This window comes from Chionomys nivalis, chromosome 18 (assembly GCF_950005125.1).
Source record: "Chionomys nivalis chromosome 18, mChiNiv1.1, whole genome shotgun sequence".
In the NCBI taxonomy this organism is placed as follows: Eukaryota; Metazoa; Chordata; class Mammalia; order Rodentia; family Cricetidae; genus Chionomys; species Chionomys nivalis.
Window position 1 is genome coordinate 59,661,470 of NC_080103.1, and position 27,988 is coordinate 59,689,457.

The following is a 27,988-nucleotide window of genomic DNA, read 5'->3' on the forward strand; positions in this document are numbered from 1 at the left end:
AAGGAGGCAGAGTCAGAATTTATGTAGCTCGGCCAGAGAGGGATGCTGGAACTTTAGCCGGTAAAGCCACAGACACATGGTGATACGGATTAATAGAAATGGGTTAAATATGTAAGAGTTAGCCAATTAGAAGCTAGAGCTAATGGGACAAGCAGTGATTTAAATGATACTATTTCTGTGTGATTACTTCAATTCTGGCCAGAATGAACAAGCAGCCCTCTCCAACAGGAGAGCATGCAAAGGCTTCACTGCTCACTGCTTAGGGTGCTGATGGAAGAGGCATGGAGAGAGCTGCACGTCCACAGAGTGACTATAAATGGGAGCACATCTGGAAATGGCTCTCTGGGCATCTGTTTGCCTGATGAATTTCCCATTAATATTCCATAGCAGAAACATCTCATCACCAGAGGAAGAAACATCTACTTCTTTCCTAGTCCTCTTCCAAAGATGCATTAACAAGCAGTCCTTCAAGCCATCAGCCTGTATGGTTACTCATCTCCCCCTAGTGGTAGGTGAGACCACTGCATACTCGGGAGACAGGGTCCACTGGTCAGATTCACAGGGGTCTCGTGTAAAACGCCAGTTTTCTCACAGGATTACCAGCTATTCCAGAGATCTTTGGTTGGCAGTAAGTTCCCACTGTCAGCTTCTCTGCCCCATCATGCATAGGAAGGGCCGGGAGTCTAACAGCTACATTTCCCAGATTTTCCTTGCCCTAGGATCTTGCATGTCAATTAGATGCTGTCAATGGGCTACAATCCAGTGTGGTCCGGAAGGCAGGAGGCGGAGTCAAGCTTCCTTATCGCTGGTGGATGAAAATGGCCTCTAGCAACAGTAAGATTTTGCAACATTTTCATTAAATAGATACCAGATTCAAGATATAGCAAAGAATAACATATTTCCTGGAAGCCTCCTGCTGTTATCTAAACTTGAGAAAGTTATTAAATGCTCTGGACCCTGGGGCCACCCATTTGTAAATAAGATTGAGCCACTGGCAAGAAAACGTTGGCTATGACTAAGATTCCATTTAAAGCAAGCGCTTGGCACAAGGAGGGACTCAGGCAGCCTGGCTAAGATTGTGATCATTGAAGAACAACAGATTGCACCTGGTGACCGAGAGATTGGATTTGAGAACAGAAGGCAGCAATGGGGCATTGAAGCTCGGTGTCTTCCTTGTGCTTCATTTATTTAATGTTCTCCATTGAAAGTGGAGGGCGATGTATAGACCACAAGGTTATTTATTAAGTGTGTTACTGTTTTTCTTGAATTTTGGGACTTCTAGATAATGTATATAATTGTTAATTACATAATTCAATAACTAAATGTGTATAATCGTTAATTATAAAAAGGACCCCAACAGTTCCCAGTACTGCTAAACAGTCAAATATGAACCCCAATAGCAGAAACGACCTTTTAACTAGGCTTTGAGAACTGAATCTACTTCCTAAATAGAAAGATGACAGAGAAAACTGGAGTTTGCGGCTAAGTCAGGAAGGTAGGAGATAGCCTGGCTGATACGGACCATACTGCTATTTTTTGAAAATCTTTGTCTGGCAATGATGCCAAATGCACTGTGAGAGACAGGGAAAGAATCCTAAGCGAATTCTTCTAATTGGCTTTCTGCATAGTTAACTTCACTTACAGAGAAAAAAATGGTTATGGGGGCAGGACGCATTTCGAGAGAAGGCTCTTGGGCACAATTACGTAGCCTACAGAATTTAAGATGCTTTCTTCCATGCTACAAGCAAAAAATAATAATAGCAATAATAATAAAAAAGAATGGGGGAAAAGATTCCTCCCAGTGGCAGGAACATGTCGAGGTGGATCAGACAGTGGCTATTATTCATCTGTCGACACCACACTGCTTTCAACAGGCATACCACCCCCTATGAGGTGACTTCACACCCAGCCTCTAGGGGGCATGGTAACAACAGGCTCAGAGTACCTTATTTAAGGAAAAGGAGGATGAGAATGCTCACCCTGGTTTGGAGAGCCAATCAACCACAGGCTCATTCGCGTGAAAATAAGTTGCGGGATGCTGAAGGCAAACAAGTCAGCTGACATTATGTGGTTCCCAGGAATATCAGACACACCAGCCCCTTTGAGGTAGCAGGTACACAATCATAAGTACTAGGACCATTTGGCTCAGAGCTCAAAACCTAAATATTTGCTTCGTTTTGATGCTCAGTAGATTTCTGTCAAAGGATGTCAATTTCAACCTAATTTAAAATCAAGAGCATCCAACAGGCTCTTAATTTGGAAAACCTGATATTTTCACCATAAAACACTCTCCCATCTGAAAGCCAAACGATTCATGGAATTCAGTGCTAAAAGTTTGGTACAATCTGAGGAGGAACACAGTGGTGGCGCAGCTATGGTCCCCACTAAGACAACAGACTGAACCCCAAAATGCTCTCCTGTGTCCAAGCTTCCGAATGCAACACAAGCAACACAGGAGAGTGACAGCAGCTGCACCAGTGCAGACGAAGGTCTTGGCCCTTTGTGAGCATGCTCTCCCATCCTCCCCACCTCTTCTCTCTTCCTAACTCAGCTTTGCCACTCTGAGCGTGCGCGACTTGGGAGTTCTATAATGTAGCCTATTTTCCCAGCTACAGATGAAATTATGATTTTGGGTAACCCAAAGAGGAAGTGTGAGAGGTTCAAATCAGTGACTCCATTTAAGAACTGTAGGCTGTGGCAGGTAAGCTCACGAGTCAGCCGAAGTAAACCACAGTACGAGGTTTCCGGTCAAATGCTATTCTGGTGCCCATTAGTTTTTGTTCATGCGGTTGTGTGATAAAATTAATATTTAAGCTGGCAGGCTTTAAGTAAATTAGACCATATTATGTTGGCTGTTCATATCTGGTGAGTTGAAGAACCAAGAGAACAACAGCTACAACAAGAACATCCAGCAGACTTTGAACTCAAGGCCGAAAGCTTACCAAGCCTCCAGCTTGCTGGTCTACCTCATCGGAAACTGACCATCAACTTCCCATGATCTCAAATGATCTTTCTCTCCAAACACACAAACTTACATACCTGTCTATGACATACATACATAATTTAACCACATATTTTGTTGATATCTTTCTCTGAAGCATACTGAACAATACACGATGTGTGAAAACTAAATAAATTAGAAAAATAAGGAACACCACCTTGATAAGTTCTGAGAGGAAAATCAAACAGATTTTATAACATTTAATGCTATGAAGTTAATGCATATAGCTATAGAAGAATAATTTTTAAAACTTGTAGATTGTGCCAGGCGATGGTGGCGCACGCCTTTAATCCCAGCACTCGGGAGGCAGAGGAGGCAGGCGGATCTCTGAGTTCGAGACCAGCCTGGTCTACAAGAGCTAGTTCCAGGACAGGCTCCAAAAACCACAGAGAAACTCTGTCTCGAAAAACCAAAAAAAAAAAAAAAAAAAAAAAAAAAAACCCTTGTAGATTGTTTCTTAAAATAGCAAAAACAACAAAGTCAGTCTGCTTTACAGAGGTGACCAAACATCAGAAGTTCTCTCTGTACAACTTCCCGTTGTTGTTTACTAAGGCTTAGGAAGCTGTCACCAATGTGACAGATGTTGGAAAATAACACGGAAGAAGATCACTTTGGAACCAGGATTGTGTATGTATACCTAAAAAAATCCAAAGTCACAAATCTGTAGCAAGATACAATAATTAAAAATACATCTATAAAAAGGTTGAAGCACCTATAAAACACTGTTGAGTATAAGAGGCAAATGAGGTGATATATAGCAACAGTGGGTGACTTCAATAGCCCACTCTCATCAACAAATAAATTATATATAAAAATTTGACACAGAAACTTCAGCATTAAACTGTATCACAGATCAAGCGGACTTAACAGACATTTACAGAATATTAATCTAAAAGCTAAATATGACACTTTGTAAAAAAATTCTCAACTTTTCAGGAAGTTTCTTTAAAACAGACCAAGTTTGGAGACATTAAAAAGATCTTAAATATAGAAGATATTCAAAATAATTATTTGTATTTTCTCAGTTCATAGTAGACTAAAAGTAGATGTGAACAGCAAGAGAGACTAAGTCACTTGATGATTGAATTATACCCATTTAAATAATTAGTGGGACAAATTAGAAAGGACAAAAGTTTTAAAGTCTTAGATTAAAATGAAAATGAAGCCACAACTTGATCAGAACCTCCCAGATAAAGAAAAGAAGCAAGCACATAGATTTGAGCGTTTCTGTAAAAAAAAAAAAAAAGTGACCTCAACTAAATAACAAACGTCATCTTATAAAAGCAAGAATGAGCTAAATCATTAGGTAGGAAGAATAAGAATGTGGAAGAAATATATAAAATGGAGACTAAAAATAACAAGACAAAGAATGAGACAAAGATCTGATTCTATGAAAAGATAAACAAATCCACAAACATCACTGTACTAGCCAACAGAGAGGACCCAAACCAGCAAAATTAGTGATGGAAAGGGGGCATTGCGACAGACAACAGTAGCCAGAGGACCTTGAAGGAAGACACTGAAAATCTATATGTAGAAGAGATAAATTCCTACATACATACAACAACCAAAATTAAACCGGAAGGATCTGAGCCTAAGCACAGCTAAACAAAAGGAAGACTGAAGTTGAACTAGTGAGATTCTTCCAACAAAGCTGCTCCCAGAGCTCAATAGATTCCCCGCTGATTCTACCAGATCTCTAAAGAGATGCACCAAGGCTCTGCCAATTATGCCACAAAATCCAAAAAGGACACTGCCTGTGGTTGTTTTGTTAACAGGATTTAGACACCCCCCCCCCCCCCCCCGCCAATGTGGGCCTCTGAGCATGCTTGTGGGGGGTCACTTTGATCGCTTTAGTTAATGCAGGAAGACCCATTTTAATTGTGGGCGGGACTATTCCCTGGGCAAGGGATCCCTCTGAACCGAGAACTAAACACTAATATCCATGCATGCACTGCTCTCTTCTTTGAGCTGTGGTCACAGACCACCCAATGGCTTCAAGCTCCCGTTGCCTTGATTTTCCAACCAATGTGTATCAGATAAACTGTGGGTTTAAATAAAACCTTCCTTCTTAAGTGGCTTTTGTTGAAATACTTTATCATAGCAACAAACTCTGATGAAAGAACCTAACAGACAACCAAATTCATTCTATGAGCACAGCATTACCCTGACACCAAAACCAGCACACACGCATGCACAAACACACACATGCACATATATATGCGCACACACCTGACAATTACGGACCAATTTCCCTGATCAACTTAGATACAAAATTTCTAAATAAAATACTTGCAAACAGAATTTAGCAACATCTAAAACACATCATAACCATGAACGAATTTGTTTCATTATAGGATATGAAGATAGTCTAATGTATGCAAATCAATAAACGAAACAAACATAGCACATACACAGAGCCAGAGACAGACATCACATGATCAAAAATCTCTTGACAAAGTTCAGCATGGACTCAAAAGCCAGGTGGAAGCTAAGAAGAAACATGGAAACATGTCTACATAACAGAGGCATATACAAACCACCAGCACTTAGTCAACGTCATACTAAATAAAAAAGTGACAGCATTGCCTATAAAAAACAGGAATGAGACAAGGATATTCAGTCACTCCACTTTTCAATACAGGCTTATACAAGGTGAGAAAGAGCAATGGAACTGATACCGATAGGAAGGAAACGAGTAGAATTACCTATCTTTGCTGATGGCATCATCCTGTGCTTAAAATACCCTAATGATCCTACCAGAAATACGTGAATAAAATAAAGATTTTCATAAAAACTGAAATAAAATACTGATGTGTCAACAACAGAAGCAGTAGTAGCTTTTCCACGTATCAAGCAGTGTCTTGCAGAGAAAGATGTCGAGGCAAAAAAAAAAAATTCTCATTCACAATACCAAAAACAACAACAAAAAGCAATAGAAAAAAGTCTCACCAAGGAGGCAAAAGATCTCTACAATGAAAACAAGAGGTCACTGCCTGGGACCTCGGAGGTTGTTTATAAATCCATTCTCATAATTTTCAGGTATTTAAACATTCTGCAGAGCTATATAATTTTGTTAGACTCCTGCTTCCAGGCTTTGATTCATCACTTTCAAGTTTGGGCACAGGTCCATGGTGACTTTATTCTGTCATCGAAACCAGGGGTGGTTTAGAATTCAGAACGTTTCAGATTTGAAGAAGGCACCAGAGCAATAACTTACTGAATTATGGGAGACCAGGGCAAGGGCCAGGAAATGGAGTCAGCCAATAGCAGCGTCTGCCGCAAACACGGCACATTCAGCACCCCGTTTCCCGCACATCTCATGAGCCTTGATGATACCTTAGAGGGTCCTTTGTGTCCAGGTCACGTGAGTACCTCCCTAGTGGACTCTGCAGTGTCCTCAGCCCTAGTTTATCTCTGGCTGGGAGCCAAGTCTGGGCTAATTTCTCAGTTTTGGGGGGTGCTAGAAAAATGAAAGTCAAATTCGAACATGAAGATCGCTAGGATCTGATCGAGCATGCCATAAATGATTCTTTCTTATCCATAAAGCACATCTAAAAATATGCCTATTTGTCTGTTTTTGTGCTATTTTCCATTATCTCCCTCCCTGCAGGTTGCCAACTCCAGACTCCAAATGCTCAGCATTAGGTTAGTGTGTGGGGCAGGGGAGGATCTAAGGGCTTCACTCTCTGTCCTGCAGAGCTGATGCTACCCAATCCCCTCACTCAACTCTACAAAGCACCAGGAAGCATCCTTTCCTGTGTTTATCCTTCTCTCTCTTCCCACTCTCAGCTACTGGGACCTGAAGAATCCACTCCTCTCAGACAAGGGCTGTTGGGCATTAGCTAATATGTTCTTGTTTAATTCATCATGTTCTGGCTTATAACGGGAGGTTGTCGGATTATCTTAAACTATGTATGACCTGATCAGAATTCTTAATTTCATTTTCCTTTGGAAATCAATAATATATGCATTGAGTACTTGGTGTACTAGCTTCATATTACTGTAATAAAACACCTGAAATAGCTAGCTTACAGAAACAAACATTTCTTTTGGCTCACAGTATTGGAGGTTCCTAGCTAAGACTCGCACTGGTGGGACCTGTCACAATGAGTTACCACATCTCAGGTTCCAAACAATGCATCACAACAGAGTGAACTACTCACCTTCCCCCAAAAGGTAGGAGGAGCCGAGGAAGATACCTAGCTCACAATTTCCGTCAATGGTAGAATCCCAGCGACCTAAACACTTGCCATGAACCTCGCAGAGGTCCAGTGGTGACGCCCTAGGGAATAAGTCTTTAACAGGTGGACCTTTGATGGACACCACTCAAACCATGGCCCTCATGGGGGAGGGTCTGTCCACTGGGCAAGAGCTCAGGTAATCACATGTGCCGTTTCTCCAGCTTTGTTGGCTAGTTCTTGTTGTGGAAACTGTGTGGTTACTTTTGCAACAAAATATTTAGAATCAGATGTTTTCTTTCATATGGCTTACTCTGAAAAATGAGTAATCATAATTTAATGTCACCTACTTAGTGACAAATTATCTTCCAGACACACAATTGTTTAATTGCAATTATGTAAATGTTCACGATTCTTAACTATGGAATGATCCTGTTATATAAGACAGAGACTCAGCTGGCCTTCAGATTCAACACTCTCTAGATGGCATTGTTCCAGAACATGAGTCCCTTTTTCTCGGTCAACTTCACCTTCAAAACTTCTTGAAGATCTTTGGCACATTTGGGTTGGAACACAGTAAGTACTCATTAAATGTGTTGATTGACTAGCACTCATGGTTAGGATAACTGCCAATGGATCAATCCTGTCTGTTACTCTGCCGGCCTATCAGCTCGAGGAAAACTAAATGAAAAAAACTTTTAACACCAGGTCCCAAGTTCTATCACTTTTTCAATCCTTTAATCAAGGTGAACTGTTTTGTTTTCCTTCTCTTATCACAAATGAAATATTTGAATTTCTAATAGGCCTTCTCAAGAGTGGTAAAGTGACAGTTGGAATATGAGCATTTCTCTACCTAAGGATCAGTGATGAATAAAATCCCCATCTGTCTTCCTGGAGAAACAATTACTATATTAAAAACTGTGGTACTAATGGATCTTTCATCCGTAACAGATGTGGTACGTAAAGTGAGCATCAATCTCTTGGGGTTTCTGATGCCTCAGCAATACAGACAATTTTACCTGATAATTATATTATGACTGCATGATTTATCAGCTAGGCACGTATGGCCAGAGATTCCGTAAGTGGTCAGGGTTGTCCAGACCGCGTTTGGATTTGAAGCCTTCATTCTCTTCCCTCCAAGAATCAGAGGGTTTACTAAGCAGCGCGCTCCTAGGTACTCGGTCTTTGACAAAGACACTGATAAAGGCCCGCAGTGCACAGCCTTGCAGCCACCGCAGCAGACTGATAGACGACTTCTGCTGTTTGGCTTCCCAACAAGTCTGAGAGTTCAGACTTTGAAAGCTGGCTGGCTGTTCTCTAGAGAGCAACTTACTCAAAAATGAGCTACTGATCCTGGGTGTGGTTAGAAAACAACAATGCATTTGCTGTGTCTCTTGGCTGCAAGTGACATAAAAGTTAAAATTAGCCAAAATGGAAAGCGGAGTTTATAGACTTCTCTACATAAAACCACAGAGCTGCGAGACTGTTTTCCGACACGGCTGGGCTCTGGACCTGAAGTCTGGACCTTAGACTTCAATTCCCTCTACAACGTATTACTTCTGTGTCTTGGTCTCACTCTCTGTGGGAATATGACAGGCCACCCAGACAATCATATTCCAAATATTCTGCCACCGCAAGAAAGAAAAGTTCTTGTCAACAGTGTTGCAAGAAAACTATAATGAAAATATGGGAATGGTTCAGAATGGTGCTTCCTGGGCCTTGTTCCTGTATCTTGCCGCTTCGTTTTCTAATACTAATCTGAGTCTGCGGTCAACCCTGTGCTCTGGAGGGGGGAGCTAACCACAGTAAAGAGCAAGCAGAGAGTCGACGGGCTCATGAGGCACTATCATACTGTACAAAAGGCTAACATACAGATTAACCATTGTATATGGGCACACTAATACATGTTTGTATTTAGAAAAGTAGAAATTTAAACACAGGTTCATGTATATATTGCATAATGCATGTAATGCACATTGATGTATAGTTTTGAGTATGGATGCATATATATTTTTCCCTCTGTATGTACCACTGTTCACAAGTACAAGTGTGACCTTTCCAAGGACCTCATCCACATCCTAGGTCATCATAACAGCTTTCCATTTCCTGTAGTCTGGATGACTATATAACAGTTCATATTTCTACAACTGTACAGAGTATGCTTGACTCTAGCAAAATCAGCCCAGGAGTTACCCAATGCATGCTTGATTTCCATCTCTGCAATATCAGAGCATCATGCGTGCCTTCTGAATCCCTTGACATAGCTGTGCCCATGTTAAGGCAACAGAATGGAGCATAATTAAAATTGACCACTTGTGTGATCTGCATGGTGAAGGTGAAAGCACTCCACACCAGAGCAACAGCCCATCAATGGCAACAAAATTAAAATGGAAGGGAGTGGATCAATGAAACCGAACCAGAACTATAAAACCTAAGGCAACTTGATTATCAATACAGATGTCAGAGTTCACTGGAGTTCTGGGAGTAGTGCCTTGTTCATGGGCTCAGAGACAATGCAGATTCTTTCACGCTTGCTCTTATCCTGGCTTCTCCAGGTTCTCCACCTGCTCCATCCTGCTCCTGACTACCTGTCTTAGATCCATTTCATTTCTGTGAGAAAACACTATGACCAAAAGCAACCTGGGGGGAAGGGCTTTATCACGGCAGAGAAGTCAAGGCTGTAAGAACTTAAAACAGCTGGTCACATTGCACTCCAGTCAAGAGCGGAGGAGGAGGAGGAATGCATCCTCACTGTTCAGCTGGCTCCTTCTTTACAGCCCGACTCAGCCAATGGAACAGTGCTGTCCACATGCAGGGTGGGAGTTCCCATCTGAATTAACGCCAACAGGAAAACAGACATGCCCGCCCACCAACACAGTCTGGACAGTTCCTCATTGAGGCTCTCTCCACGGTGAGAAAAGACTTGTCAGGTTGACAGTCAAAGCTACGTGTCATGTTCCTGTCTCACGAGCCACAAGATCACCCTGGAACTGTCTCAACCCTTGGTGGTGTCAATCCTCTCCACCTTTGCATTTTGTCTTCCATTGTCCCGACTGTCTTCCATTGTTTCCTGACTGAGGGTTGCTATCTCACAGCCTGCCTGAGAAAATCGTTCCCCCACCACTCAAGCCCTTAGAAAAATAAGTCAGGTTTAAAATGAAAAACCCAACCTGCATGTGTCAAATAAGCAACCTTTATTAGACATTAATTTGTTTCGTTCTGTAAAGCAACTTAAGAGTTGAAATTTCTTTCTTTATAATTACACAAATGGGAATATCCAAACTTTAATTAACAATTAAGTTGATCAGTTTAAAATTTTGGGAGCATACATCTGCATATAATTGCTCTCCATATACTTCTGTAAAATCTAAAGCCTACATATCCAAACATAAAAAATCCATTCATGCCAGCATTAGTTACAAGTGCACATTTATTTGAATGTGGTGAGCATGTTCTTTTATTGCAAAGAAAGTCAGCTTTGTTCCTTAATTGTTACAATAACCACAATTTAGGAAATTCTATCGCAACACCAATCTGTTATGTGCATCTATAATTAGACTAGCATGGCCTGTCTATCATAGCAACTGCTGCAAAGCCTTCATATTTTGTGTACTTGAGCCTTTACAAGATTCTCGGGTTTTAAAGATGCAATTCTGCCTAAATTGTTAAAAAGAGACTGAAAACAGTCTCTAGCCTTGCCTGCTGTGTTCTGGGTCCCTGAACATCATAGAAAGGGCCACTCTTTTCCAAACACCTGCCTCCTCCCAGTTCTAGCACATTCTGGTTCTCTGATCAGATCTGAGGAGGATGGCTGCCATGAAACTGATCACCAGAAATTCTAGGGGCAGCCTCCTGTGGTCATCAGTAGCGGATTCTCCAGCAGCCAGTGCCCTACGGGTGGCTTTCCCTAGGCAATGTCTGCCTTCATACCACGTCACATCACAGAACACCCACCACAGTGGCTGGGTCCATGGTAGAAAACTAAGATTGGAACCCAGCCCAAGGTGAATCTCTTTTCCCTTCATCTGCCATGACCTCAATAAGAGGAACAGTGATACCTCGAGCCAAATGGGGCAAGTGTCTAGATCCTTTATCCTGCCCTATCTAGTACAATTAATTTAAGATGAATGCTTAGGAAACGGCGTTTACAGAATAATGCCAAGTGTAAGTATGTATCGTTTTTTAAACACTCATGGATGACAAATTTTTCTAAAGTCATGTTCAATGTGTGTTGATAATATAATTACTCTGCCCTTATACCACAGGATGGTTCCTCATTTACTCCTAATAAAAATATTTATATGTTATAATTTTTAAAATACTCTGCGGCTTTTAAAGTTCTATTTTATATTATGATATTAACCATGAGATCTTGGGGAAAAATAGGGAAGGAAAGGTTATGACTTAACCTTCAAGAATCAAAGTCAGAGACCTGAGTGATAGGTAGCGGAATCAATGTCCTGAGACCCTCAAGTCATGACCCCCAGAGCACAGACACGGAAGCAGCTCCCTCTGCTGTCCCCTCATCCAGGGACATGGCCAGCACTCATGTCGATGCACAGGCTTCCCTAAGGAAAGCATGAGAAATGTATTTAACTAATTGTACATGGAGATCTGTCTTAGTTATTCTCATAGCTGTGACTGAATACCTGAAGATAGGAAATTTAAGGGAGGAGATGTTTATTTGGGCTCATGGTTTACGAGGGTACAGTCCACCACGGGAGTGGAGGCAGGGCAGAGTCTATGGCAATAGGAAGGAGAGGCTACTCCAAAATCTGATTCACAAATACTGAGACCCATCACAGGGCTTTACCATCCAGTGGTACATTTCTCGTGAGCATAATTCATGAGGTACTTTTCCCATATGCTCCGTTTTCAGCTGTGACAGGCACTTGTGAAATGATTAACCCATACTGCAGAGTAACAGAATATTAAGTGACAGCCAGACATAAATGTAACGAGAGACAAGAGCGAGGCGAGCTCTTCCGTAAAAGACACATTTTTATACAGGTAATCAATTTATCAGGACACGCAACAAATTCAAGCAAGAGACTTCCCAAAGTTAATTTAAAACCAATTAGAGGATGCACATCCACCAAGACTCCGAGGAATTCGTGTATTATTAACGATGCCTCCCCCTCAGCTATAAAGGTCTAATAAACAGTCTATAAATCCAGGAGATACAAAAACAATGTTCAAAGAGTGAAATGAACAGGAAGCGACAACTCGGGCGCACCATGGGCCACAGAAGAGCCGTTCTCCAACAGGCTCTGGCCCCCAGATTCTCCTCAGTGCTAGGATACACTGGTGACTGAACCTGTCACCAACAACTTCAAACAGGCTTGACTCTGAATCAACACTAGCCGAGCCTCCCACTTACCCCACCCCACAAAAATGACTTGAGAACAGTTTCAATAGCTCTGCTTGCTCCTCATTATTTGAGGGTTTCCCTCCCTCCTGTACTTCATGAGACAAAACTCTGAAGTCTTCTCCATGTGAGCATGAGCACCTAATTTAGGGTCCAGAAAATTTACATTCATAAGGGCAGATGGGCTGCCGTGAAAGGCGCTCTGAACACAAAAGGCCATTGTACAGAAGAACTCACAGAGGCCTTAGCACACAGATCAAGCCAGTGGTACTCTGAGGTTCCAAAGGACTACATGACATTGGAATGGATCCAATCAAAACACGTGTGAAATTCTCAAACAGAAAATAAATTGTCAGTTTGGTGGCGCATGCTTGTGATCCCAGCCCTGGGGAGGCAGAAACAGGTGGGTCCTGGAACGCCTGGTCAGTCAGCATACCTTACATGGTGAGCTCTAGATCAGAAACTTCACCTCACAATCAAAAAGTGCACACATGGCCTGAGAATCTGATCCTAAACTGTCCAAGGCGTGTCTCCTGGCTTTCAGGCGTGTGCGTCTGTGGGTGTGCACGCGTGCACACACACACGTACACCCTTCCAGAGTAGTGTACTCTTCCTAGCTGTCAATATATAGCCACCCTCACCTGGAACACCAGTTGGTTACAAAGATTTAAAAGTTCAGCAACCGCAGGATTTAGAGGGTTTTAACCCCTTTAAATGTGGGAAGATGTTACATCCCATTATCTCTGCAGCCACTACAAATGTTAAAATTCAGCTTCCCGTTTTTTTCAGCTCTACGTCTAAGGATGACAGACTTATAAAGAGACAGGTGCTTTTCTCCAGTTCTATAAAGAGCTGTCGCCAGTCAAGTGACCTACAGGAAATAAAGCCAGTCAGTTCTCCAGCTGGTCACCACTGATCAGAGCATCTAAACGGAAAGATATGTATCTAAGCTTCAAGCCACCAGGAAAACAGGTAATTGCTTCAACTCCATAGGAAGTCAGTGATTTGATGGTTTGATGTGGGAGGGGGTGAAGGATTTTAGACATGTGTCAGAAGTAGCTAAGAATAGAAAACAGAAAAAAGTTGTCAGGGACCCAAAGAATCTCAGTGGGACAGAACGGGTAAACGCAATGACTCAGAAGCCATCTTGCTCCTGCTGGAAAATGGTTGCCATGGATACTCTCCCAGGTAACCCTCTCAAGTCTTACCTCTTGGGTCCTCACATTGATGTATCCATAGTGAATCCGAAGAGGCTGCCTGAATGTGTAGGGCAGTGGGATCCATTTTGTCTCGGGTTGTCCAAAGCAGCTCAGTAGCAAAGGGAAATTCATGTCGTTGACGAGGCGCATAGCCAGCAGCAAGAGGCACAGCGCTGTGAAGCTCGCCACAACCACAGACTTCTTCTGTAATACAGCCGAGAAGAAAAGGACAGTGAGTGACCTTCAACTAGCTGCAGCCACTAGAGTAGGAGGGGAGGGAGTGGGAGTAGGGTGGAGGTGGGATAGAGGTGAAATAGGGGCAGGGTAGGGTAGAGGTGGGGTGGGGCGGACAGGGTGGAGGTGGGATAGAGGAGGGGTGGGGAGGCCGGGTGGGATGGAGGTGGGTGTCTCTTAGAAGAATCAAAGGGTTTGGTCTTTTAGGTTATTTCAGTTGGAGCAGAAACAATTCATCCTTGGGTGAGCACGGGCAGAAAGTTTCTTGTACTCTCCCAGCCCTCCTCCCTCCTCTTCCTTACCTGCAGAACTCAAACCAGACGCCCAACCATAAGAGACCCTTCTTCCTCAGCTCCCTCCACGCCACCAGCCCCAGCAGAGGTGAAGTCTCATCCCCTTACTCAAGCCCTGGTTCTCAGCCTTCCTAATGCTGCAACCTTTTAATACAGCTCTTCACGTTCTCGTGACCTCCAGCTGTAAGATTATTTTCATCTCTGCTTCATCACTAATTTGGTTGCTGCTCTGAATCATAATGTAAATATCTGATAAGCGACCCTCAGAGGGTCACGACCCACAGGCTGAGAACCCTTGCTTTTTTAAAGGCCTCTTTACTGTGATTTTCTCAAAGTACAATTGTGACCATTTCTTTTTCTACCACGTGATTCTCAATTCCTGAAGCCACTGGATGAACTTGTCACAGGACTCTCTGAATCCATGTCCTCTGCATAGTATATCACACCTTACATCATACAAGAAATACAGCAAACACTTGCGGGAAAAGGCATGGCTCCTCCCCCGACCCCAGCTTCATTCCCACCTCACACTTCTGGAGCTGTACCCAGAGGGTTCTACCAACAGAAAGGCCACCCGTGCCCACAATGTAAACTCGAAATCTTAAGCACCAGATGAGAGAAGACCACACAGCAAATAGCCCAAGAGCATCCCCTTGGATGGACTGCAAAGGAAGAAAGCCAGAAAACTGCATCTGGCGGGGTGAGAGCATGATACACACTCAAGATGGAGCTTGATAAAAGGCATGTTTTGATTGGTAGGGATGCGTGAACAGATCTTTCTAGATGGAAGAAACAGGCAAGGAAACAAGAAAACATGGGTTATCTGTGGGAATCCATCCTTCTCTCTTAGCAGAAGGAAAACACAGTGATAACTATGGTGGGCCACCCTGGGAACTGCGCTAAAATGTGAGCCCTGAGTCTGGGAGATGGCCGGAAGTCAAAGCGGACTTTTTGTTGGAGATTTCTAAAGACGAAAGCTATGTCATAGTTCAGCATGGTTCAGGGTACTTTGGAACAGGGAGGGCTTAGTTAGAAATGAATAGGAGGCTGGTCTTTCGGTACAGGTTTTGCAAACCAAGGACAGAAACTGGAGCAGTGGTGACAAACAGTGAGATTCAAGAAAGATTCTTAGTTTACACAGAAGAGGACATTAGCGACTTTAGCGGGAGACACAAAACTCAGAGCTGACCTTGAGTCTAGATTACAACAGTGTTCGAGGAGAATTCTGCTGAAGTCACTGTGGTTGCAATAGTTTATCCGGGGAGCCAGATGCTAACGCCCTTGGCTCTTTTGGTGGACCCGAAGCTCAGTAGTCATGAAGTCAGAGACAAAGTCAAAGTGAGAGCAGGAAGAGAGAAGAGAACTGGGAGCAGAGGTAGGAACAGCTGCTGCGACCTGCCCCTGCTGGCCCCTAACTGGGTTCAACTCTCAGTTGGACTCAAGCTGAAGGAAAACCAGAGCTGCTGAGGATGACTGGCCGGCCTTCCGCCATCATTGATGGCTTTGGGACCTGCTGCTTCCTGTGGTAATTGGCTCTAGAACTTCAAGGGAGAACAGAAATCTACCTCCTGGCTCACAGCTGAAGCCAGGCAGCAGAGCCAGCATCCAGAGCGACCGTCACATGATTCCTGCTCAGCTCTTATAATTTGTAAAACCCACATTCCTCTGTCTAGCCAGCTTAATTTTCTAATCACCCGAGAGTCCCCTGAGCTCTGCCTCCTCAGAACCCCTTATCTCCCCCACTAACTACCACAGCCTTCCCTCATTTAACCTTCTAATCATGAAGAAACGTTTTAATTTGCTCTTCTGTAGAATCATTATGTCCACAGCCCTGCAATGTGTCAAGGTAACAGCGTAAATGAGGTGATGGATCTTAACAAGCTTAAGGGGCACCAACCAGAAGAAACAGCTAAATAAAACTAAAACCAAAGAGGCCAGTCACACTTCTCTGTCACCACTCAGACCAACAGGCTGCTCTGAAGGAGCCCCAGACGTGATCCCTGCTCTCCTCTACTCCTGAGCCCAGCAGGCCCTCTGCTTCTCTTAGCTGAACTTGCACAGCTGGAGGTCTGGGCACAAAGGATCCTTCCTAAACCAACAACAGCCACACCTACAGAATGCATGCAGGCAACAAAAAGTAAGCCAACCACTTTCAAGAGAAACTTCAGAATGAAGTCAGGGTAGCAAAAGCCTGCGCCCCTGGAATCCATGCCTGTCTCTGGGCTACTCAAGGAGCTAAAATGAGCAAAGAGTGGGTGGGCTACCGGGTGGAGAGCAGGCACTGCCCTTCTCGCTGTACCTGGAACTGTATTCACGACGGGGCCAGGGGTCGTCTTTTCATAGCTCAGACCTCCAGCCCCACTCCGCTATGTTATGGCGGCCATGTTCTTTCTCCCTCTGTCTAATGCGATGCTGCCCTTGTTCTGCATGGGAGTAACAGCACTGACACAGGCACCCTGAAACCTGAGTATAACTTGAAGCTCTGCAAGGCAGGGACAACAGGCCCTGAATCAAATGTGTGCTCCCTAGCAGTCACTTCTGCCACACCACAGCCACAGTGAAGACCGTGGTCTGGGCACTGTCACACACACGGCTACATGCAGAGAGCCTGCGTGTATATCTGCAGGAGACACAGGATGGAGAAGTGAGCTGGGCACCAATGCACACGACACACATAAAGGTAGCCACACCTTGGACTTCATACCGAGTTTGGACTAGGGAAGGTTCTGAGAAAGAAAATGAAATCAACCAGGCAGAACAACCTCAAAGAGTCACAAGAGTTGGCAGGGAAAGCAGATAAGGAAATATGTGTCAAATGAGGTTAAGGGAGGCTGCATGGGTGGTTGAGGAGCCCAGAGGAAGGGAGGTCTGGTATTAAGAGGGAGAGTTCAGGCCTTGCTTGTCAAATAGGGTACCTATGGAAGCAGGAGAGCAAGCAACCCTCAGGGCATTGCAGCCCTGGGAAGAGCAATTGCATGGGCCACTTTTTTGTCAGAATCGTTAGAACATTTGATAAGAAGGCTGCTATGTACACTAGGATTGGCAGATTATGCTAAACTGATCATAAAAATTTATTCTGCAATTGCCGTGTGCTAGTCAACACTCAGAAGATCAGTTTCACAGACAGTGGGGCAGCAGAAAACATCAGAACAACTTGAAGGTAAAAGAACCACCAATTAGACTCGAGAAAATAAAAGTCAATACTTGTGAATACTTGTCAGTAGACGTGTGAAAGGCTTGGTCCAACAGATGTTTCATGACGCACAAAACATATAACCATTCCTCTAAGGTCAGATACACCAAGATTACAATGAGTGAAAAACTCGAACACCGCCAGACAACAACGGACTCTAAAAATGGAAGGTGTTATTAGGTTGCTAGTGTCAGTTGTTAAATTCTTTTGTGTACATACATGCGCATTTGTGACTGTGTATCTGTGTAAGCACTTGGAAGCCAGAGGTCACACAGTGTGAATTGTGTTTGTGTGTAGAAGTCACACAGTGTGTTGGGGGACATACAAGAGGAAGCCAGATGTCACACAGTGTGATTGTGTATATGCACACACAGAAGCCAGGCAGGACATCTTACTAATCACTCCCCACACTTTTGAGACAAGCTCTCACTGAATGCAGAGTTTAGTGATTCATTGCCAGCCACGAGCCCCCAGTCCTCCCATCTCTGTGGTCTCTCCCCAGTGCTGGTACTAGGGGTTCATTCTGTGCAGCTTTGCTTTCTACATGGCTTCTGGGGACCGAACTCGAATGTTCATGCTTGTTACAAGCACTTTACCCGACAGACCCAACTTACCAGCTCCTGTTGCCTACTTGATGGATATTAACTAGCTAGTGGGCGAGAACTCATCAGGCCATGGGAAAAGCTTGCTAAAGACCAGAGAAACCTTTCTCCAATATTCCAAGCAGCTGCAAACCCTTGAATTATTTGGGGCAACTTATTCTTATGAGCTCAAGAGGATGCCACTGTGCCCAAGTAGATCTGATGAATTGCTTCAGGGAAAGTTCATTCCTTCTTTGTTTCTCATTTGGGGGAAGTCTGAAGGGGCCTTTGGCAGCTGAGACATTTAGAATTTAATCCCCTGTGTACTTTAGAAATCTACATCAGAAAATGTGACATTCCATTTGCTCTTTCTCTAGAGCTGAATACAATGTACCGCATCAGACTTTATAGCAGAAACACTTATTTCAAAACAGACTCCATGGGGAGTTCCTGAGGGAGGGGAAAGAACCCAATCTGTGCCCCTACAGAACTCACAGGCCACGTTCAGTGATGTCTTTATCCTTCCTTCACAGAATTAACCATTCACCATGCAATACAGACTTTATTAACCCAGTCAAATGCTAATTTCTTCCCAGGTCCCCTTCATAAATATGACCATTGAGAGAATGTATGTGTTTCTATTTAAATGACATTGCATGATTATAATAAAGGAGCTGAATTTCAGAAGTGTTCATTTTTCCTCATATGCTGAAATTTACCTCCCAATACATTTAAAATGCAGTGCCAATTAGATTATTTGTGACTATCCGGTCATCTCTCAGCCTGATTTGTCTCTCGCTATTGCTTATTGGTGATCATGTCTAATGACAATTCTTCCCTCAGGTTGAAACATGTCATCAGTGTGGCTCAATTTTTCACCATTGTCCTGCTCCAAATTGGCTTCTTGGTGAGCATAACAAAACTTCAGGCCATTTGCAGGAAGATGACTTAGCAAAGTCAGAGTATATGAATAAAACCTTCATTTACTAGGTCAGTGGGGTCAACAGTCTGTTTAGACCCAGTTACTAAGTGACAGTGACCTCTGAGGGAAAATGTTTTTGCTGGGTAGCAGTCAGAAAAGTGGTAATAAAAAGGTGAAATGTCCTGGTGAGACATGATGCTCCATCGAACGCCCCTAATGGCCATGAAGATTCCAGTGGAGAGCAGCAACACTCACTCTGAGACCATCCTTTCTTCACACACAGGGCACCCAGTGGGCCACTTAAGTCCAGGACAGACACAGGGCTGAGTACCACAATCTTTTTTTTTTTTGAGACAGGGTTTCTCTTGTAAAAGCCCTGGCTGTCCTGGAACTTGCTTTGTAGAGGCTGGTCTTTGAACTCAGAGATTCACCTGCCTCTGCCTCCTGAGTGCTGGAATTAAAAGGCATGCTCCCACATAAAGCAGTTCTTTGAGTCTTAAGAGGATCTTAACACAATCTCACTGCAGCCTGCTTAGGTAATGTTTCCCAGACAAGCATGAAGACCTGAGGCTGAGTGGCCCACCCATCACACAGACAGCAGATTGGAAAACCGAGGAACTGAGATCCTAGTCTAATGTTAGAGCCTGAGTTCAGTGTGTGCACTACTGAAGTCTTTGATTACCATTGTCTCATCAGCGTTCTATTACTGTGAAGACAACTACAACCAAGACAATGCTTACAAGAGAAAGCATTCATCTGGTGTTGCTTACGGTTTCAGGGGTGTGGTCTAGTAGCAAGAGGGCAGGAAGCACGGCAACACGCAGGCAGGCATGGTAGCAAACAGTTCTACATCAGGCTCTGAAGGCAGCAGGAGACAGAGCCACTGGGCCTGGTGCATGCTTTTGAAAAATCAAAGCCCAACCCCAGTGACATACCTCCTCCAAAAAATGCCACACCCATTCCAACAAGGCCACATCTTCTAATCCCTCTCAATTAGCACCACTTCCTAACGACCAAGCATACAAATATATGTCCCTATGGGGGCCATTGCTATTCAAACCAAACAAGTCACACCAGCAAGTGTGCTCTCAGAGAAATGGTCAAAAAAGAGCCAGTACCAGCCCTAAATGGGTTTTGGAACATAGTATCAATAAGCCAGATATCTAATCCATATGGAAGATTAAGAGACCGACATGAAGCATACTAATTATACTTCCTTTGAAATCAGTAATTGTGGACAAATTATTTCATTTTCCCTAAATCTGGCTTTATTCTCAGCATTAGAAAGACAGCAATAGGGGAGCCTTGGGTAGCCGGGAGGGAAAGTAAAGTCATCCCTCTTGTTCTGCCAGTCTTATTGCAGGCACCCATAGGCATCATGTGATGGGACAGCTATGACTTCTTGCCTCAGCTGCTCAATCCCATAACTCTTGAACCTACTTAGAACGCTGCTAGTAGGCAAACTGCTTTGTGGTGACACACAATAAAATATACTTGAGCACCTAAATGGATAATGAAAATGTGGTACTTATACAGACTGGAATTTTATTCAGCCATAAAGAAAACAAAATTTCAAAATTTTCAGGAAAATGAGTTGAACTGGAAATGTTACATCACAGTGAATAAAAGCCAGGCTCAGAAAGAAACACTGCACAGTCTTGCTCCTACACAGAGCCCAGCTTCAAAAGGTTGTGGGGGTGGGCAGTGAGTGCGTGTGTAACCTGGGAAACTGGAAAGGGTTCATAAAATGGGGAGAGGCTCCAGGGAAGTCAGGAGAGGAGGGAGAGCGTACATGTGACACGAGGAGAGGAATCCTGGAGTCAGAAGGGGATGGGAGCAGGTGAGCAAGAGGTGGGGGAAGTGTGTGGGGAGAACTGGAAGATGAGGAAGAACATGAACGGCAATCCATGGTCTGAGGGTCCAGTGTGTCTGTTACTTCACATGGCAACTAAGAAGAAAGGAGGCCGGGCTAGAAGAAACGACATTCATTCAGGCCAGTAACCCCCTTTAAGGTCTGGGATACTTGTCAATGTGCCTCTACCTGACAAGGATTTAGTCAGTAGGAATTCAAAATATGGAAGGCAAAGTCCAAAGTCACAGAGAGTTCAAGGCCATCTCTGCCATTAACTATTCTGGACAGATAGCAAGCCATAGAGAACATATATGACCACAGCTTTCCCCAGAAGTCTGGTTTTACTCCAAAGGAGGCCTCTAAATGGCTGGAGCATACCAAACACTCTGAGGGGTTGTGTGAATGACAGATGAGGTGAGCACACAGCCTTCTGCCCTGTGTTCAAACCACAGTGCAGACACATCCCCACAGTCAATATGCACACACGTTCTTTGATTTCCTTCCCTTTGGGGAAAAACACCTTTAGGTTTTAAGAATTCTTTAATAATTTAATGTATATTAATATATAATGTATTTTATCATATCTACCCCTATTCCACTCTAACTCCTCCCAACTTCATAACCTCGTCTTTTTAATAAACTACAGAACACAGATACTGTTTACAAGCACATGGCTATAGACTTATTCAGTGGAGCATGGACGAACCATGTGAAGGAGGCCACACCCCTTAGGAGGAGCAACTGTCTGTCCCTGGGAACTTTTAGTTTCTGTTAGCTCTCAGTCAGGGTAGGGCCCTGGGAGCGCTTCCATCACCCAAGTCAGAATGTGTGCTGCCTTGCTCTGGTATAGACCGCCACAGTGTCTGGGACTTTTCAAAGCCCCTGTCATTGTCACAACATGCTATTTCAGCTATCTCAAGCTGCCTCCCACTACTCCATAGCTGAGGACAGCCCTAAACTCCCATTGATACTTCTGTGCCCACTTCCTGTGTGATGAGATTATAGGCATACACCTTTCTACTTATGAGATACTGGGGACAGAACCCAAGGCTTCCCGATCACTAGGCAAGCACTCTACCATCTGAGCTAAATCCCAAGCAAAGTACAGCCCAGGCTGGTCTTGAACTCCTGATCCTCCCGCTTCATCCTCTTCAGCATTTTCCTATTAGCAAGTGTTAGCATGGTACCAATGTCGAGTATGAGAAAGATTGCCAAGAGTAAAGGCCTGTGTGGTTTTCTTCGCCTTGAACTCTTGTACACATGGGAAGAACGTTCTCCAACCCTGCCTAAGCTCCTCTGTGTGTCCCTGGCTCTGAGGGAAGCGAGGTGCCACCAGGTGATTAAGCAATCACTGAGGTACTTCAGCTTCCTTCTCAGCCACTTATTACGGTCCATGTATCCTTACAGAAGTCCTGCCGAGAACCATCAAAACAACCCAAACGTGTGCATCTGACAGTGATGTCATCACCTTACTGGGACCTCTTTTTCCGAATCCATACACCCTCATAGTGCAGAATTCATCTTTTCAGGACTCTCTGCCATCCAGAAGAAAGGATGAATGCTGCTTCTTCCCCCTTTCCTGTCCATGTTTCCTGTCTTGCTGCCTAGATCACAGCTGAGCCACCATTCCACCCTGTCCCTTCCCACCATTCCCATCGCCTCAACTTCAGATGTTTCCACTATACAGTCCTCTTGCTTCACAGCCTGGCTCCTGGCGTGGGAATGAGAGTCAGGTGTGACGGGGCAGGAGACCGATGGAGAGTCCTCTCTCATGGCAGCACGGAGCAGTGCCTCCAACTGAGTGGAAAGCAGCTGAGAAAACAAGAATGAAGGGGAGAAGGAAGATGGGGGAATGCTAATGTCTTCCCAACAGCATGGAAGGAGAGAAGGAAGGATGGAGGGGGGCGCTAAATTATCTCAAAATATCCAGATTACGAGGAGCAATGGATTTTTCCCTCAGAGGGAAAATTCGCAAACAGTTCCTTTCTCTTCCTCCTGCCCCGGAGCGTGCTGTGCAGGTGCAGTAAGACACTGGGGGGAAGTGGGGAGCATTTCAGTGGGGACAGCGCCAGGGCGCTGAGTGGGACTTGTCACCAGCAGACTGCTCAGAGCAACACCCTCTTAAAGGGACCACGGGAATTTGTGCTTTTTCAGAGCTCAGCTCTGGGGGAAGCACTTGAAGGGAAAATCTACCACAGGAGGCACGGTGGGGGCCACAGAGCCCACTACACAGACAAGGGCAATCCGTCACTTTCTTAGGGGAGGGCACGGTGCAGAGTGCCGTGTGCCCAGTGAGCATCAGGCAGTACAGCTCACGCTTTTCCTGATGGAGACAGCTTTCCAGAGGGAACCTGATTACATACTCAGGATGGCGGGGTTATGTTACAGAGCCTTGGTCACCTGCTTAGGCTCCTTGCGCCTGTTTGCACAGCTGGGCAGATAAGAGGACCCTGTACCAGGCTTTCTTCAGTTTACCACCCAGCTCCCAAACCATGACACAGACTCATTATTCGTTTTGAATGCTCGGCCTGGTTTAGGCTCCTTTCCAGCTAACTCTTTAATTTACCTGTTTCTCTTTATCTACATTTTGCCTCAGGACTTATTACCTTTGCTCCTTCTGTATTTCTAACTTTCACTGCTTCTCTATGTCTGGTTGGATGGCTGGCTTCTTTCCCCGGGTGTGTTCCTCATTCTCTCCTTCTCTTGCTCTTCTTCTACTTGAGCCTACATGTCTCTTCCAATTTATTCTGCCTGGCAGCCCCACCTATCATCCCTCCTCTGCCTACCTATTGGCCATTCAGCTCCTTATCAGACCAATCAGGTGCCTCAGGCAGGCAAGGAGCTACAGATGCAACACGTATTTGCAAAATTAAACACACAGCCTTACATCTTTAAATACAGCATAAACAAAAGTAACACACCTTTACACAGTTAAAGTCAAGTTCCCCAGCATAAACAAAAGTAACACACCTTTACACAGTTAAAGTCAAGTTCCCCAGCATAAACAAAAGTAACACACCTTTACACAGTTAAAGTCAAGTTCCCCAGCATAAACAAAAGTAACACACCTTTACACAGTTAAAGTCACATTCCCCAGCATAAACAAAAGTAACACACCTTTACACAGTTAAAGTCACGTTCCCCAGCATAAACAAAAGTAACACACCTTTACACAGTTAAAGTCACATTCCCCAACATAAACAAAAGTGACACATCTTTGCCTAGTTAGAATCACATTCCACAATGGCACCTACCCAAGATGATTACTTAAAAGTTTAAAATTAGTGGCTAAATATCAAGAGCCTTTGGGATGCTTCCTAGCAACAAGACAGTGCTAATAAAAGGTAGACTATTGATGTGGAATTCCCCTGTGTGCTGTGATTACCAATAATGAATAAAGAAACTGCTTTGGACCTATAGCAGGGCAGAACTTAGCTAGGTGGGGAAAACTAAATGGAATGCAGGAGAAAGAAGTACAGTGCTTCAGTGGGGTAGTTGCCACAATTACCAGAAAAGCAATCGATATGATATATAAAAACAAAACGGAAGTTCCCTCCCCTTTGAACATGGCATGCAGGTACATCCCACATATCCCTGTATATAGAAATGAGTATTGGCACCTCCCAACAACCCTCTTGCAGGTCAAAGTTACCTTGGCAGAGTGGCACATGCACATTAAAAGGCCTTTCACCAAAACACAAGCAGAGTTTAGTCACCCATGGGTCCCATGGCAATAATGAACAGTATTGTTCTAAGAATAGTTGAAATGTCTAAGTAGGACAGTGTGGTTATCGGTTGTGGATGTAACGGTGTGCTGACATTAAGTTGAATTGCTTATGCATCTTAAAGCATCTTAGTGTGCTACTTCTGGATGTCTGAGCTCCAGCAGGAAGGCAGAAAGCTACCCACTGCTTGGCGAGAGTTTCCTGTACCAGGGCTGCCGGGAGTCAGTGCTCAGCAATTTTTATCACCGTCAGGTCAGCCCGTGTCATCTCAGGCTGGGTGTCTAAGGGCAACTCAGACTGAGCTGTCCCAGTTCTTGCCTTTCCACTCTCCCCCTTCATCCATATCACCCTCTGAGTAGCTTGCCATGAGCCCACCTAATAGTCAAAACTTCAGCTCAACGTAATAGCTGCATGATCTTAATTTGAACCTGGTTCTTTCTTTGTAAAACTAAGGAGTTGTTGCAAAATTTGACCAGTGAGCACAGAGAAGGCCGGCCTCGATACACAGAATATGGCAGGCAGTTCACCGCCACTAACGCCTTCCTTAAATACACACTCAGCTCCCATTAGAGCTGGTCCCCATGGGGCATCTTTCTTTTTCTCTATCTCTTGGGAAAGTTGTTCTTTATCCTCTGGATTAAACCCAAATGTCACTGTTCTATGAAGCTGGCCTGCGCCCCTGCCCCAGAGGACGCTAAAGCACTCTGTTACAGCTGAAGCTTGCTTCACACCTGACAGCATTGATGATGAACGCCATTATCACCCCCTACCCTACAGCTTTCCTTCCCTCCTTCTTCTCAAACAGACATCATTAATCAACCACAGCACCATTCCCCCGAAACAGAATACAAACTCAGAACCCTTTCAAGACAATAACGTAAGCAGGAGGGATAGTCTAGTTTACCACTTAGTGTTGAACAGAAATAGCTTAAGGCCAGAGGCTATAACTTAACTTACACAAGCTACTACACAAGCCCCATGTTTCCTCTCCTAGACCTTAGTTTCTCCCTTTATATACTCACTTTTGCAGCATCTGGGGCTTCCTAAGACTAGCTGCTCCAATGCTGACCTTACTAACAAGGACTGATCCAAACACAACACAGCCCAGGGCTTCTGCTCTGGGCCCAGGCCCGGGCCTTATCCACAGTCAAGCTTGTGTACAGACACACTCACCAAATAAAGCTGCAGACTACATAAGTGAAACAGAAATGGGGTGAGGATGGGGATCTTGCACCTTGGCTGTGAGCAGCACCCACTCAACGAAGCCTACCCGATGGCAGAGATTTGGCACCTGCTGAGAACAAGTTTGGTCTAGAAGATAATTTGCCCTGGTAACCCTCGGATGAGAGAAAACCTCCAGGTATTTTCTACCTGGCTGTACAGTTCAGACTGGGGCGTCTCTCATCTGCAGACAGACAGGGATGTGTCAACACACACTGCCAGGCATCTACAGGGAGCCCTGGCCATCACAGCAGGGCTCTGAAGAATCTCTGGAGCCGGTTTCTCGGAGACGTGATTTGCTAAGAAATGATCCTGCAGAAGACAGAGTGCCTGGGAAAGTTCGCTGGATGCTTATTTTTCAAAACAAGGGTAAAATCTCTTTTCAGATCTTCCACGGGGCTGCATAAAGATGAAAATTTCTCGGGAGATTATTCCGTCAATCTTATAAGCCAAATATTCAGATTTATTCAGTATGCATCATCATGAAAATACACATGAAGCTGGTTCCCAGGGAAGAATGACAAACAGGTCTGAGAAAGAGATGACCATTTCTCCTCATTTAGAAATCAGACCCAGCCAATGGCAGGTGAAGTAGAGCTGAATCTTGACTCGTGTGCGTGTGCAAGTGTGTGTGTGTGCTCGCGTGTTCACACTCATGCGTGGGCACCCAACCATGCTGGGTGACCTGTGTAACTAAGCACTGACAGGTTCTAAGAGGGCGACTAAGCAACAGCACCCAGACCCGCTGCCCACCTCTCCTCACTCCTGTAGAACTTGCCAGAAAGTACGATTTGCCCACCAGAGCCCTGCATTGCAAAGGCAGCCCAGCCAGAGCTCTGTGCACACAGCCTGACAAAAGCACCGCAAGCCCAGGAGCAGGTCTGCAGAGCTGAGTGTGAGCTCACACGGGTGTGTGTCCTGACACTCAGTGAGAGAAGCCACCTGCACACTGACATGCCTCTCCAGTGCCTAAGCACCAGTTCCCACGCTGATATTACACAACACCTATTTCTTGACTCCTTGGGAACATTCTTCCCCACACCCGTTAGGTAATTTTCCCCAAAGCACTAAGTTGGCCCATATTCTTAGCATATTTTGACATTTTCATGTGTTTTATTTTTAGGTGATATTCTGCAAATCAGGTTTGCTCCTGTTATGACAAAGCCTTTTTCTCCCTGAGTGAAACAGACGAGCAGTTCAGCAAGAAGGGGCAGCTTTTATTCAGAAAAAAAAAAAAGAAAGAGAAGAAAGCAAAGAAATTTGCCTTTCAGCTGAGCAGACAATGGCAGCCAATGGAGGTAAACAGACGCAGCGTTTCCTAGATGTGAGCTCTGTCCCATGGGACGAGCAAGCGGCAAGACAGTTTATTCCCGTGTGGCACCGCGAGCGGGTCCTGAATACTTCTGAATATATCATTTTTATTGCCTTTTACACTGAATTACTGTGAAAGAAAGAAGACTTTTGTGACGACTCAAAATCAAAACAGTTTGCGAGCGTTTAGACTCCAGGACATAAAGCAAAACTCAGAAAAACAAATCGTTCTGCTGAGGGTCCCCCCCCCCCCCCCCGACACGGCGCCCAGCTGAGAGGGTCCCACCACAGGGAGGCAGACCTCATCAAACATTAATGCCTCTCGTGTTCCATCTGGGGTTCGGGAACTCGGTCCCTGTGGCTTTGGGACTAGCCCGGTCATCTAAGAAGAGATTTAACCTGGGGTGCCTCGGGGCTATCCCAATCTCTCATGGTCCTCTTGAGGTTTAGCTTACGACATCGCCTAGAGGACCATTTTGCTAGAAATCACACCTTCCACCAATTATAACGATTCTTGTTCGATATATATCATTTCTTGCTATTCAGGGGGAAAGATTTTAACAGATTCCATCTTTCACTGTAAAAGGAATTTGACAAATCGTGATATATTATCTCAAGCCGTTCAATTCTCAGTCTGTCGCTTTCTCTTCAGATGAGAGGAGACTCTACGTGATACAGCAGGGTGTCTGAGCGTGACTGGGGGCCCCTGTGTGGCCTGACCTCACAGCTTCCCCAACGTACAGCTGTTCCGCCACAGCAAACTTGCCCGGCCCTCTCTTGTGCTCACAGCCCGGGCATGGCATGTGCGCGGACCCGTAGGAACTAGAAAAGTTTACGATTTTGGAGGGGTTTTCTTTCTACTATGCGCACAGACTTGTTTTTTTTTCAGTTGAATTTTCGAGTCCAA

At 44.5% G+C, this 27,988-nt stretch overlaps 1 protein-coding gene across 3 annotated transcripts in view; it reads right to left on the reverse strand.

Annotated features, from left to right (window-relative positions):
• St6galnac3 (ST6 N-acetylgalactosaminide alpha-2,6-sialyltransferase 3) overlaps positions 1-27,988 on the reverse strand; it is a 438,926-nt gene that overhangs the window by 247,386 nt on the left and 163,552 nt on the right. For all 3 annotated transcript variants that reach the window (XM_057793364.1, XM_057793363.1, XM_057793365.1), the window contains exon 2: positions 13,759-13,953. In XM_057793364.1, coding sequence (XP_057649347.1) covers positions 13,759-13,953 — 195 coding nt within the window. The remainder of the gene's footprint in view (positions 1-13,758; positions 13,954-27,988) is intronic.